Source organism: Leptinotarsa decemlineata, unplaced genomic scaffold, assembly GCF_025532065.1.
Source record: "Leptinotarsa decemlineata unplaced genomic scaffold, Ldec_3_MD MMD2_P_RNA_scaffold_7, whole genome shotgun sequence".
NCBI classification, from domain to species: domain Eukaryota; kingdom Metazoa; phylum Arthropoda; class Insecta; order Coleoptera; family Chrysomelidae; genus Leptinotarsa; species Leptinotarsa decemlineata.
In genome coordinates, this window is record NW_027412534.1 from 6,431,790 (window position 1) to 6,446,809 (window position 15,020).

Genomic DNA, 15,020 nt, shown 5'->3' on the forward strand with positions numbered 1-15,020 from the left:
GGAAATAACGGTGGTAGATTTGTCTTCTAAAGAACTAAATATGGATGAAAAACTTGTATGGGCGAAAGGATTAAATTTTGCAGCTGCTCCAAAAACAGGTTCAACATTTGATCTAATTACCGTTTTAGAATCCACTGCTCAGAATGCTGGTGATTTCAGATCAGATTGCAAAATTTTTCTTTCACGACCATATCAAGTTGAAAGTGATATTAATAAATTTGAAAATATTGCACTCAAATCTCTCAGATCCGACAGCAATATTAAAATTCTTTCCACAGATAAGGGTAATGCAACAGTTGTAATGGATTCCCATGAATACGTAAAAACAAATCAAGGCATTTGATTTCAGAGACAACATACGAAGTATGAAATACAGATTTAACATATACAAAAAAAATCCAACAAAATCTGTGGAACTTTAGCCAAACAAAAATCATTCTCTCAAAAACACAACGTACTTGACTTATTTACCACTACAGTAAACCTCCACAATTTATGGTTTACCAAAAATACACAAACAGATTTGTCCTCTGAGACCAATTCTCAGGTCAATCGGTTCTCCTCGTCAAAAAATTGTAGTGAAATATTTCTTTCAAATTTTGAAACCATTGTCTGGAAATAGAAACAAATACATAAACAAAACTTCTGATTTCATTGAGAGACTTAATGAATAACAAATCCGGAACGGAGATCTGGTGAATATTGTTGCGGATTTTTTTACAGATTGGAAGTTCCGCTATAATCTCATTTGGTAATAACGATGTAAGAAAATCCTTCCGTCTTGAAATATGATCTTGAATCTTCAAGAAACTGTATGTGCATTAGCAACACAAGGTTGCTCACATTGATTATAATATCAGAATTATTACGGAGTGTTTCAAATTTTGAATTTGGAGACAGAATTATATTTCACCTCCTCAATACTAATCAGTTCATTTTTTTTACATATTCAGGTGAGTAGTGGAGGCCACCCCGGATAGCGTTACAGGTACAAATTTTGGACACTGGGTGGAACTCGTGTAGACGCAATCAATGAGATCAATTAGAATTTTAACAAACTACCTGTTTCTCTATTACCTAATGAGCTATGTACATATAAATAGATAAAACTACAGTAATTTAGAATCCAATGTGCATTTGACACGAATAGAGGCAGCAGTGAGTGGTGTTTTGGAGTGTACTGTTCAATTTTTCATCACAGATGGGTCACAGAGAAGGTGCTGCTAAACCCAAAATTAACCATTTGCATTGTGCCTCAATAAGGAAACCACTAAGAGGTGACAGAAAGAAGACCACTCTATGGAAATTCGGCAAACGGCTGAGGGATGCCACCAGACACATTCCAATTACCAAAAATCAAGGAATATTGGGAATGATCACATGTCTTTTTGAGACCATCAAGCTGCCTATGGTTGCAAACCCTACGTTCTTCAAAACAATTCAGATTGAAGTTGAGGAATTTACTTCCGACACATCTGTGTTATCTTCAGAAGAAAAGGAGTATCTTCTGGAGAATATAACCTACTTGAAAATTTTGGAGACTGATATAAAGATAGATTTCACTCTTGTTGAAGAAAGTGCAGTATTTGGGAGGATGCTAATGATCAACTGGATGATGACAGTACAGTTGTGTCACTGTTTCGACATCGAAACGCTTCACCTCAGCGTTTCCATTTTAGACAGATATTTCAGTAGGAGGAAATATATGAGGTATGAAGATCATTTTCTTATAGTAACATCGGCTCTACTGATTGGCTGGAATTACCAGAACAGGAAACACCCGGAGTTGCAGAAGTTTCTTGAAAACGCTGGAATTTGTTACAGTCACGGAGAAATTTTTCGAATGGAACGGGAAATGTTGACTACTTTGAATTTCGGATTGGGACAACCCTTGCCTTTGGATTTTTTGAAAATCTATAACACGATTGGAGGACTCCATAGTGAGCATCAGTCCCTCTCAGAATTCATTCTAGAGGTGGCCATTCTGGATTTCAGGTTGAGTCACGAGAAACCGTCACTACAGGCTGCTGCTGTTTATTGTGTGACTTCGGCACTGGCAAGAAGAAGTTTAGATGTTTCGTCAATGTGGACATTCCAATTGGTTACTACCACAAACATATGTTTTGCAGATTTTAGTCATGTAGCATTTAGAATCATGGATCTTGCACCGTTATCACTTTTTCCGTATTTGACTGCGATGAGATTGAAGTACAGTGAGTTTTTCGAATTAGCCAATGGACTCTGAACCCGACCATTTTCACCGAATGTGTGAAATATGAATGACGTATGAATTGTTAACTAATTGTTGTAACGTTTTAACTCTTACATTAAGATTACATAATAAAAAACTGTTTTGTTTGTAGCTATATATTATGTCATGACTGAATTAGTCCAAATAATACAAGTAAAAATACCAAAACTTAGTTCAAGATAAGCACTGTTCCTGAACACCGGAACTGCAACATCTCGACGCACGTTTTACCAACCAAGTTGACGTCTTCAGGAGGTGACATAGTGTTTTCACTTCTTGAAGTGAGTAAACAGATAATAATATTTATTTGTAGTTTTTCATTACAGCATATAAATTCAAATATTTATTTAATCTATATAACTGAAAAAAAAAATTAAAATGAGGCTACAATCAACTTGTACCGAAATGGTACTGTTGATTTTAGTTCTGTCCTTGAAAACCTAGAGTGAAAACAAAAAATTTAACGCTGGTCATCGGTGTGATAGCCTTTATCCTTAGCTTTTTCAAAACTATATTGAAAAAAAATATCAACAACAAACTGGTAATAGTAATTTTAAAATTATAATTATAAATTTGTTTTTCGAGGTTTCAAATGTGATGAAAACGAATGAAACTTCGTACATAACAACTGGAAACGGACGTGTCAGTCACTGGGAACGGACGTGTGTCAGATTGTGTTTAATTTGTAGTCGCTGCAGTTTTTATGTGACTTTTTGTGAAAACAGGAAAAAAACTTTGAAGGTGAGTTAAATTGAATATTAACTACACATTTTGAAAGTCTCCGAAATTTCTAAGTGTAGAAGGGTTCTACACTTTCCATTGATATTGGAAATTTGGAAGTAGTAAAGAGTATCACGAAATTACCTCCGGGGCCGGACCCCGAAGCCTGTAAAATCTTCTCTACGACTGAGCATGGAGAGAAAACATCTGGGGAAAGCACAAGGATTTTTTTTATTTTTTTTTAATTAGCTTTATTTATTGTCTCATCAACTATTACAGTTATTGAAGACACTCATATTGTTAGTGAATACATTGATACTGTGTAACGGTACTAAATTTTGTTTGAGAGATTAGTTTGTTTTAAAAATTTTATCACATTTTCAACTGCACTGTATTCTCCTAAGATTTGCGCGATATTCTCTGGGATGTTGTTGTCCTCTCTTTGTTGGTGGTACAATGGACATTCTTGGAGAATGTTTTCAACAGTGAATTTTGTCTGGCAAATATCACAGTGTGGTTCTTCAGTTTTGTCTGTTCTGTTCACCAATTTGGAGTTGTTGGAATTCTATTTTTATCATTCGAAGGGTTGCATTATGAGGATAGATTTGGGAAAGGTTCATTATGCCACTTTGTTCTGGAATCAGGAGGTTGTGTTGCTCTAGGTACCATGTTAATCTGTTGTTAATAATGTTTTCCAGGACTTTACATAAAACACAGGTGAGAGAGATCGGTCTGTAGGAATCTAGGTCTGTTTTGGTTTTTTTTGGCTATGAGAATTAGAATTATTAAAGCTACTTGCCACGCTCTGGGGAAGACATTTTCTGTCAATATTTTATTGTAAATTTTAAGTAGATATGTCTTAGCGCCAGTTGAAAGTTTGCATAAGAATATCAGTGGTATGTTGTTAGATCCTGGACTGGTATTTTTGCATCGAGAGAAGGGAGTTATTGAGTTCATCTAGTGTAATTGGTGAGTTGATGGTACTATCGTATTCATCATTATAATCTATTGGTGATCTTTCTCTGTTTGCCTTGAGCTCCTGGAAGGTATTTGTGCACGATGAAGTACTAGAACACTTTTCGTAGTGATCGGCAAATTTTTCTGTTATTTCCTGATTTTCTGTTATAATGGTATTGTCGGCTATTAGTACTTTTATATGATTGTTATCGTGAACTTTTCGTTTTTTAACTTTACGGCAGAGTTGACTCATCGGGGTTGAGCTGTTAATGCTTGATATGAAATTTCTCCATGATATTCTTCTGCTTTTTTTCATTGTATGTCTTACTTTGGCTCTTTTCTTTTTGAATTCTAGTAATTTTTTCTGACTTGTGTCTCTTGTAAATGTTGTATGCATGTTTACTCTCTTTGATGGCTTTATCAAAATGTTCATTCCACCAAGGAACTGGTTTATGTTTAGGGGGTGGTTTCACTTTTTTCATAAATGTGTCTTCTGACTTCAAAATTGTAGCTGTGAAAATATTGAGTATTTCATCTATATTATTGTTGGTATTAGGATCTGGGACTCCTTCTAAGTCTAGTTCAATTTGTTGCGTATAGCTTGTCCAGTCGGCTCTTTGGAAGTTCCAATTTCTGGGTGTATTGGGATCAGAATTATCGTATTTGTTATTGAAGGTTACTTGGATTGGATAGTGGTCACTGTTGTATAGGCTTGGTAGAATATTCCATGATAAAAATGGGGACAGAAATGCGTCACAAATTGTCGGGTCTATTGCTGATGTGTTACCAGTATGTATATCGAATCTAGTGCTTCGTCCATCATTCATAATGTTTATATCGAATTTTGAGGTAAAATCTTCAATTATTTTTTCCTTTTTTGTTTTGATTTTTCGATCCTCATATAGGGCTGTGACTATTGAAATCGCCAACTATTATTCTTGGACTTGAAATCTGTTGTATAAAGTTCATGAGTTCATTTTTATCTGAGTCCTTTCCAGGAGGTATATAAATATTACATATATTTATTTTCTTCTCTGCCTGTATGGTTACTGCCATAGCTTCTAAATTAGCATTGACGTGGAGTTGGTGGGAGGTGTATATGTTATTTACATATATGGCTACTCCACCACTTGCTTTGTCGGGGTTTGTCCACAAGAAATGAAAGTTCCAAAAACTAGACCTTCTCTAGGAAGGGGTAGAGCGAGGAGCAGACCGTCGACGCCGACGCCAGGAAACACGGACACGATCAATCAAACTGATCATGAGTGCGGTAGTGTAACAGCAAAAACTAAAAATCACTCCGCGAACGTAGCCAACAAGAGTGGTAGTGCAAGTTCATCACTAAACCAGAGTGGTAGTGAACGCGGTATAAAGAAAGTGATGGCAGAGATAGGTCGCGCAATAATTCAATCACGTCGTTCGGTAAACGTTTGTCATCGCGCGCTGGGGCAAAGGAGATGAACAAGCATCAGGACATCGAGGAGGGCGAGACATCGAGGGAACCCAGGGTCAGCCACCACGCTACACCACTACCCACAAAAAGCCAGGAGGACACCATTCCACAGGAGGGACAACCCCAGGAGATCCCGGAATTCGTCAGCGCGTACGCAGCACCCATCCACGACCAGGACACTATGGAAACGAATTCCAGGGAACTAGACAGTAGTATACCGGAACCTGATGGTACCCCAAAAAATCATTCCAAAAGCTTCAATACAGGAAACTTAGAAACCAGGCTGAATGAGCAAATTGGCAAAATGCAAGAGGTGCAGTAGCAGCTCTTGAAACTAGTTGAGATGCCCAACCCAGAGCAAGACCAGAGATTATCATTGGAGGTTGTCGGCTCGAAGCCACATAGTGGGGACGAACCATCCTTCCAAGGGGTGCCTCACGAAGACATTGCAGATAACCACAGTCACGATGTAGACATGGAAGAGCTGCCTGAACTACTCGGTAGTTGTCTAATACCAAGATGACCGAAGAAAGTGACACAACCAAGCCCAAACCTAACAAGGGCAAACGCCTTCTACCCAATAAGTACAGCCTCAACTATAGAATCCAAGAACCAGAAGAGGAAGAAGTGGACCTACAGTCACTAAGTCAACTTCTGGAGGACATAAAATCCAGGCAAGAGAAAGAACGAGCGGAAACCATTAAAAGGAGAGAAGAAGAACGTGCTCAAGTGCAGCTCTCGAAGGCTAAAGAGAGAGAAAAGTGGGAGAGAAAACATGTTAAATGTTCATACTGAGAATTTTTCAGAAGTATAAATTCTATGAAATCAATGATTTTCTGAACAGCGATGATATATTTTTTGTAACAGCACTTAAATAAGGAAACTTTACTATATACGTTATAGCTGAAGGATCGTTGATATAGAGTGGTTCGATGGAGCACAGCGGAAAGTGAGCCTTCAAACCTCAAATTTGAAGTATGTACATCGCTATTATATCTTATTTTGTTATACAAATAAGCTTTTTCATCATTTCCCATCATGATATTGGTTTGGTTTCTTAGTAATTTATAATAATTCCAATCAGTAACGTTCTTAATTTTTTGGAATTTTCTAAGCGCTTCATTCCTTAGACCTATTATCAGGTCTTCCTTATTTTTATATTTTCTATTGACGCGACAGTATCAAATATGGCAAGCATCAAATCAGTAAAATATTTAACCCTGTCATTAACATCCTGAAAGAACAAAATGTCATCAGAGGGTAATACTAACAGCAGCTGCAGTAATTGATCTCTGTCGATTCCTTTAAAATTTCTATATTTGAACAAAATGTTCCTCATTTCTATAATTTTCATGTTGAATTGCACCGAATAGTAGAATACACTTCATTATATGTGTGTAAGTCCTATTGACAGATACTTACAGGACAACGAGGTGGGACGTAATACATATCAGTCAGTTGGGACCTCTGCATTTCTGTTAGCTGCTAAATAGAAAGAGACGTTCTATCCCATACTGGTTGAGCTCGATTTCGGTATGGGTCGCCCCTCATCCATTGAATTTTTGAGGAGGTACGGTCAGATTGCTAAGGTGCACAGGGTTCATCATGTCTTGGGAAAATATATGTCGAGTGTTTGGAATCCAACCCTCATTTATTATACGGGTTACGAATATGCTGACTCCGAAGGACTTGTAGTTTGCTTGGCAAGAAATTTGATCGAAAGTGAGACTTCCAGCTTGCAAACTATCAGGAGAAAGTATGCTGGGCCGAAATGTGCAAAAATAAGTACAGGTTTGTTGTTTAAGGGATCTCTTTTGAGGAAGTTTGGGAGTATGACAACTTTCTAGTAATGGAGCCTTATTTGATTATTTTATTTTAATATTTGAATAATTATATTTGATAAACACTGTTTTTGAATTTTCGAAGTGTCCAAAGAAAGGAAAATAATGAAGTGAGCGCAAATGCGATGACATGAAAAAAAAAGTTGATTGTCAAGAGATGTCAAAATGTGCTTTTATAGAAATATCAAATTTATCTATTCAATTATGAAAACAGGACAGTTGTAGAAAAGCTTTGTATATTTGTGTAAAATTAAGTTACATTTTGTTCGTGAGATTGCTCAACTCGCAACGCTTGTTTCGCACACTTGTTCACTCACAAATTTAAACCACACTTTCAACACTCATTTCATAAATAGCTATTCTCACATTCTAGAATTGAAACATTTGTTGAAGTAGGTTTCGCTGTCCGAATTGTCATCATATCCTGATGTTTTTTATGGGTTTTCGCTTTTGAGAAGCACCTGGAGAAGTAATGGAGCCTTATTTGATTATTTCATTTTAATATTTGAATAATTATATTTGATAAACACAAAACCTTATTGCGGAAAATATCAAGCGAGAGTTTCGGAAATTCTCAAAAAACCAACCATCCTTATAATATACAGCTTCACCAAGAACTTCACGAGAACGATTATGGAAAACGAATTGAATTTTGTATGTGGGTATAAGATAAAGTTGCCGAGGGTGAATTTTTTTTCAATTCATATTTGGATAGTGATAAGTGAATGCAACTTTTCATAACAATAAGTCTGTTCATAACATACACAATAATTTTGATTCCAATACACATCAATTTATTATTATTCTCCATAATCAATACGGATGAGCAGTGAATGTATGGGGCGGAATAATGGGTCAATATCTGAGTCTTATTTTTTCGAAGATAGTTTGAGCAGAATGTTGTTTCTACAGTTTTTGACAAATCATTTTCCAGTCCTATTACAAGACATTCCATCAACTCAGATGACAAGCTGTAGTAAATATGGGAGACGACATCTCTCCTTATCAAGACGCCATCTATGGGATCGACCGAGAACTCAATTCTCAGTAAAAGGCAGGAGAGCAATCTCATCGGCAGTCAATGTCACGATGATTCCTCGTCAATCAAGAAGCAACGAGAATAATACTATCGACTTCGACAGAACTTCGGAAAAACTACGATATTCAAGCCTAGCCACGAGGATATCGAGACAGCCAAGTAGACGTTACAGTGCGGTGCACGAAGTGATCTAGTAATACGATAAACATTCAAATAATAGTTGAAGTGTTTGTTGTATTTGAAGTGAAATAAAGTTAAGTTTGATTATTCAGTGTAATCAATTATTGGTCGACCCACGGGGAAAAATATAACATTTGGTGTCAGAAATGGGATAATTGACTGAAATTTCACTGTTTCAGGTTGAAAACAAGGATTGTCGGATGAGTGGAGATTGGAAAACGCAGAAAAGAAGAAGATGAACGCATAATAGAGGAAGAACAATTACGCCGAAATGAAGATCGTGAAATACTACTAGGTATTCAAGAAAAACAGGAGAAAGATAGAGACTTGGTGGTAAATATTCAGGTGAAACAGGAAAACTAGAAGAAAAGACATTCAGATATACCTTCATTCATTGAAAGATTTGAAATCTTCCCAAGTGAGTACAGGGATATATTCAGGAAGAATTTGGAAAAGTATTTCAAGAAACAAAGGAGGGATTGGAAGAAGTAGTCGATGCGAAGCTTGAAGGGGTGGAAAGAAAATTTGAACAGGAGTTTGGATAGATTTTCCGGGAACTTCGGAAAGAGTTACCGAAACCGAAATGGATTACTGTGGAAAAATGCAAATCGGAAACGACATCTTTCCCTTCTAGCAGTAATTTTATTAAAACTCCAACTTTCGATGGCGAATCCTCATGGTTAATTTATCGCAGATAATTTTAGGCCGTTGCGGAAAACAATGGGTGGGGAAACGAGGAGAAAGCAAAGCTCTCATTTTGGCACTACGAGGAAAGGCTTCCAAAATTCTGCAAAATATTCCAATGAATAGGCAAAAGGATTATTAAGCAGTTATATCCGCTTTGGAGGTCAGATATGGTAGTGAGCACCTTCAACAAGTCTACCAAGCTCAACTGAAGATGAAAACTCAAGGTCCATCAGAAAGTTTGCAAGAGTTTGGAGCTGAAGTCGAAAGGTTAGTAAGACTCGCCCACCCAGAAGCACCGGATAACTTCACTCACTGGATGAGTGTCCATAGTTTCATCGACGAGGTTCGTGACAAGGAGCTGCAGCAGTCATTGACGATGGCACGTCATGAAAAATTGAATGAAGCCATCATTCATGCCCTAGAATTTGAAGCTGCTAAAAATCCTTCTCGACAACAACGAAATGTTCTAGTGAGAACCATTAATGAAAAGGAAGATAGTAATATAGGAGTTCTAAACCATTCCTTATGGAAAAACACGTGCAAACTTGAGCAGGGGCAAAGGTCAGCGCCTCGACTCTGCCAGACGTCCATTATGTGTAAACTGGGCCTTCGCCTTCAAAACCCTCTTCAGGCCACCTCCACTTCACCACTTTTACTGTCATTCAGTCAACCAATCAGCTATCGCACATACAGCGGAAAATTCAAACCACCAGTAGATGAACAACTTATGTACAAGCGCACTTCAAGTTCATGCGTCGCTGATAAGTATTTCCGAGAGAAACTTTAGTGAGTGGAAGAGAGAAACGTGTGGCGTCATCGATGCATGATGGAATGAGTATCGAAGCGATTCAAGCATGGAACGCGGCTCCCTTAGTACTACGCCACACCTATCAGCCCCCTTAGTACTCCCTCGGCCCCCTTGGGACCGAGAATCGAACCTGGATCGTCCGCGTAGTAGGCATTGTCCTCAGCCTCTACACCAATGTAAGATATTGAAAGTAACTGCGAATGATGGGTATTTATAGCGTAAGTTTTGTCGGGCCCAAAATTGACTCATTTTATATACTTGACCGCATATTATTGATTTCCGTGAAATTTTAGGGAAGTCGTAATCGTCATTATCATGTTGAAGATAGGAAAATATACTTAGATTTGGGAAATGAGCAATATTTCATATAAAAATATGATAGTGTGTGTAAGAGCGAGGACGCGTGTGACGTAATCGAGACAAAGAGAGATGGAGATGGTATCGATGTTTTACATTCCTAACGCAAGCAGGTGTTGCCGGTTGTGAAAGAAATCGTTGTTTATGGGGCAATGTAACTTTACCGGTTTCAAAATTAGACGTGAACGACTTGACGAAGATTAGAAGCGCGAAAGTGATATATTAATAATAATGAATCAGATTTAAGAAAAATTATCACAACTCAACCTGCGATCCCTCAATATGTACGAGATGTCTCAAAATACATCATTAAAAGAAAAAAACATGACGTCGAAGTATACAGGGTTCGACAAAATACATCATTTATTGAAGAACATTACAATTCCACGAGGCTGTAAATTTTCAACGTGCGATCCCTCAATGTGTACAAGGTATCTCTAAATACATCATTGAAAACAAATATGGCGTCGGAGTGTACAGTGTGCGTCAAAATAGAACATTCAAGAAAACAACATGTCGGTTTAAAATATGATATCAATGTGTATACAGGGCGTGTCAAAATACTTCATTTAAGGAGAATATATGCCGATGCCGGTTTAACAGAAGTCTAGCGTTCCAACATGTTGGAAGGACACTAAGTCTTGTATCTTTGTTAACCAAGTTAGCATCATCAGGAGAAGAAGGAGATGGCACCAAAGGTGTCGAGGAGTTACATATTGTGGAATTGACATTCGAAAATGTGGAAAACGAAGTATTCGACCATTTTGCGTGCGACCGTTTTACGTGCTACCGTTTCGCGTGCGTTTTCGATCGTTTTGCGTGCGTTTTCGACCGTTTTGCGTGCGTTTATTCGTTATCGTTTCATCGTTATTGTCGTAAGCGTTTTTCGTGTTTCAATATGACAGTCATTTATCACTTAACGCGTTTCGCTGACCAAGTAAGCATTATCAGGAGATGACTAAAGTCCTTGCTTTGTCGTATGAATGTTCGTTTTGCGAATTTTCAGACTCCTGAACGAAACCTTGTGGAACACTCAGTCTAACTTCTGTTACAGATTGGTGTCGGTCAGCTAATCAGAATGGAGAAATCAAATATCGCTCGATTGATTGTGTTAGATCAAATTGAACTGGAGATTGAGGGTCGAATAATAATAATAATTTGTGGAAATGAATGAGTTATTAGAAAAAAATGTCGCAACTGTCAGAAATGAAAGAATAGGAAATGCAGAATTCATCGAAAAAGAAGAAACAGAGATGGCGCAACATGTCAGAAGGGGACTAAGCCACATCTTTGTTAATGATAGTTGAATCTCAACGTGCAGCACAATCAATCAATCAATCAATCAAACATTTATTGAATCAGTGTTCATTTACAATCACATTAGGCAAACATCATCATAAAATACTGGCTGATACAACAGGTCAAACTATTATAGAAAAACAAATACAAAGCATAACTTAAATAAAAATAAAATCACTAAGCTACAATCAAATTATGATTATGACTCAAGGAGAAACTCATCCACAGAGTAGTATGCTTTTTGCAATAGAAAAACCTCAAGCTTCCTTTTAAAGACATTGATGTTTGAGGACTTAATGTCATTACTAAGCTTATTATATAATTTAATCCCACAGCACATGGGGTGATTCTTCGATACTGTCAATCTACGATAAGGCTGATAAAGTTGAAGGTTATTTCTGGTGAAATGTTCATGGATTTGCTCATTTCTAGGAATAATTGAAATATTTTTTCTTATATATATATCAGAGTTTGGTAGATATACAAACTAGGCATTGTTAATACACTATAACGAATGAATAATGGCCTGCAGTTAGCACTTGAAGATGCCCCAGCCAGAATTCTGATTACCTTTTTCTGAATGACAAACACTTCATCAGCTTTAGCTGATAAGCCCCACTGTTCAAGACCATAGGAAATCACTGACTGAATTAAACTGTGGTATAAAACCATGAGAACATCAAAAGAGACTGTTTGTTTCAACCTACGAAGTAAATATATATGTTTACTGAGCTTCAGTTTGACACTATCAACATGGAAACTCCAGGTAAGTTTATTATCAATATCAACACCCAAGAATTTAGTACAATTAACTTGATGTAAAGTTTCATTATTTAATCTTACCAAATAGCTTTTATCAATAGTTATATTTTTAGTAACAAAGTTGAGCATTTGAGATTTGGCAGAATTTAGCAGCAGACCATTTGTAGAACACCACTCCTCAATTTGATCAGTTACTTCATTAGCTTTGATAATTACTTCGGACATAGTTTCCGCAGATACCAAGATATTAGTGTCATCCGCAAAAATTATAATAATGGAAGCTTTCGAACAAAATTTCGGAAGATCGTTAATAAAAACCAAAAATAAAAGAGGTCCTAAAACAGAGCCTTGAGGTACCCCTCTTACTATACATTTACTTACAGAGTTAATTCCATTCACACAGACCAGTTGACTACGGCCAGTCAGGTAAGATCTTACCCAATTCAATGCAGGACCACGTATACCATAAAACTGCAATTTGTGTAGCAGTATGTCATGGTCAAAGAGGTCAAAAGCTTTGCTCAAATCAAAAAATAACCCCAGAGTTTGCTGTTTGTTTTCTAAGATTTCCAACACATGTTTAATGAGTTGATCAATTGCGCCAACAGTGGATTTATTTCTTCTATAAGCATTCTGACTAGAAGAAAATAATCTAAATGATTCAAAGTAATCATATAATCTTTGATAGAAACAGTATTCAATAATCTTAGAAAACTGACTAAGTAGCGATATAGGCCTGTAAGATGCACAGTCAGATCTCGAGCCCTTATTTTTATATATTGGCAAAACCTTTGACATTTTCAGTATATCAGGAAACCTCCCCTCTATGAAAGTGGAGTTAACTATATGAGTCAAAGGCTCAGAAATTACATTGGCAACGTTTTTTATAACAAGACCAGGAATTTCATCAATACCGGACGATTTTTTCTTACAAACTTTTTTGATAACTTGTTCAATTTCCATCTTAGTTGCTGGATATAAAAAAATACTTTGATGTGAAGGTGACATATAATTAATATTTTTTAGTATCAGGTTTGGATATGCTACTGCTAACAGTTGAAAAATACTCACTAAAAAGGTTGCATATAGCAAAATCATCAGAAAGAAGGACCCCATCTTCAGCACTTTCTAGACAAGGTATTGCATTGCCAGAATAACCAGTCTGGGATTCCTTGATGATTTTCCAGGATTCTTTCACTTTATTATCAGCAGAAGAGATTCTATCATCATTGCTAGTTTTCGTAGCATGTTTCAATTTATCCTGATATATTATTTTAAGTTCTTGATATTCCCTCTGATATAAACCATTTTTATATACTTTGTTCAGCTCAGATAACTCGGTTAACCTTCTACTGATTTCTCTCAACTCAGTAGTTATCCACCTGGAGTCACCAGATTTTTTTATCTTGACTACCTTTTTTGGAAATGAAGTATCAAAATAATAGGAAAATTTATTATAAAAACTATCAAACTTAGAATTTGCTTCAACTGAGTCATACACTGAAGACCAATCAGTCTCCAGCAGTAAACTAGAAAACTTCTCAATATTGTAGTCAATAAAACATCTCTTGTGAGTTTCTTGGTTATGGTCAACCTGATCATAGCAGAAAGTTGCCAGCTGGAAAGTGTGATCAGATATATAGGAATGATTAATGGAGTAACTAATAGGATTAGAAGTAGACAAAATATTATCAATACAAGTTGCTGAATCACCCCATATACGAGTAGGTTCACTTATAATAGCACTAATGTTATGTTGCTCAAGTATATTTATGAAGTCAGTTCTCTCATTAGTAAACCTTAACATATCTATGTTAAAGTCACCACAAGCTATTAATTCTAAGTTTTTATACTTACTATACAACATCACAAGTAATCGATCAAATGAATCAAAAAAAGTTGAAGTATTACCAAGAGGTGATCTATATACCGATAAAATTATTATAGTTTTATTCTTACCGTTTAACGCTAATGCACATACCTCAATATCTTGCTCTATACTAATTTCTATAGGAATGTTATTTACTTGCAAGGATTTTTTAGCAAAAATGCATACCCCTCCCCTGATACGTTTCTCCCTACAGAAAAAAGAGATTAAATTATAGTCAGTTATTTGAAAAGATGAACACTCTTGTGATTTAAGCCAGCTCTCACTAATACATAGAATATCTGGAGAATGTTTGTCTAAAATTATCTCCAAATCAAGTGACTTATTGTTACAACCCTGTACGTTGAAGTGCATCACACACAATTCAGCACAGATTTCAAGTTGACATATACTCTTGTTAACTACTTGACTGCTATTGGGCTTCGAAAAATCCTGACAACTGAGAACTCCTTGGTTATCAATTGATATAACTGGAACTAAGTTGTAGTTGCAGTTTGTTTGGATGGATGAAAATTTTCTCTAAACTTAAACCTCCTGATTACGGATCCCTCTGGCCAGATGGTTGGTTCGTATACTTCCTGGACCTTGTCTAAAGGAAAAGTAAGTGAAATATCGCTCATTCCTATTCCATTCTACACACTCAAATGGTATTTGAGGTGCCGAATCTTTTAATAAATTCAGTAAATCTTCAGACTTTACATCAGCACCAATACGAGAAACGTGCAAATGTCCCAATTTTGGGATTGTTTTAAAATTTGCGGATTTATTGCTACCAAGT

At 36.5% G+C, this 15,020-nt stretch overlaps 1 protein-coding gene across 1 annotated transcript; it reads left to right on the forward strand.

Annotated features, from left to right (window-relative positions):
* The first annotated feature begins 1,201 nt into the window (after positions 1–1,201).
* Positions 1,202–2,245, forward strand: LOC141480261 (G2/mitotic-specific cyclin-B-like). The gene has a single exon (XM_074170135.1). The coding sequence runs from the start codon at positions 1,202–1,204 to the stop codon at positions 2,243–2,245; it is 1,044 nt and encodes a 347-aa protein (XP_074026236.1).
* Positions 2,246–15,020: the final 12,775 nt, after the last annotated feature.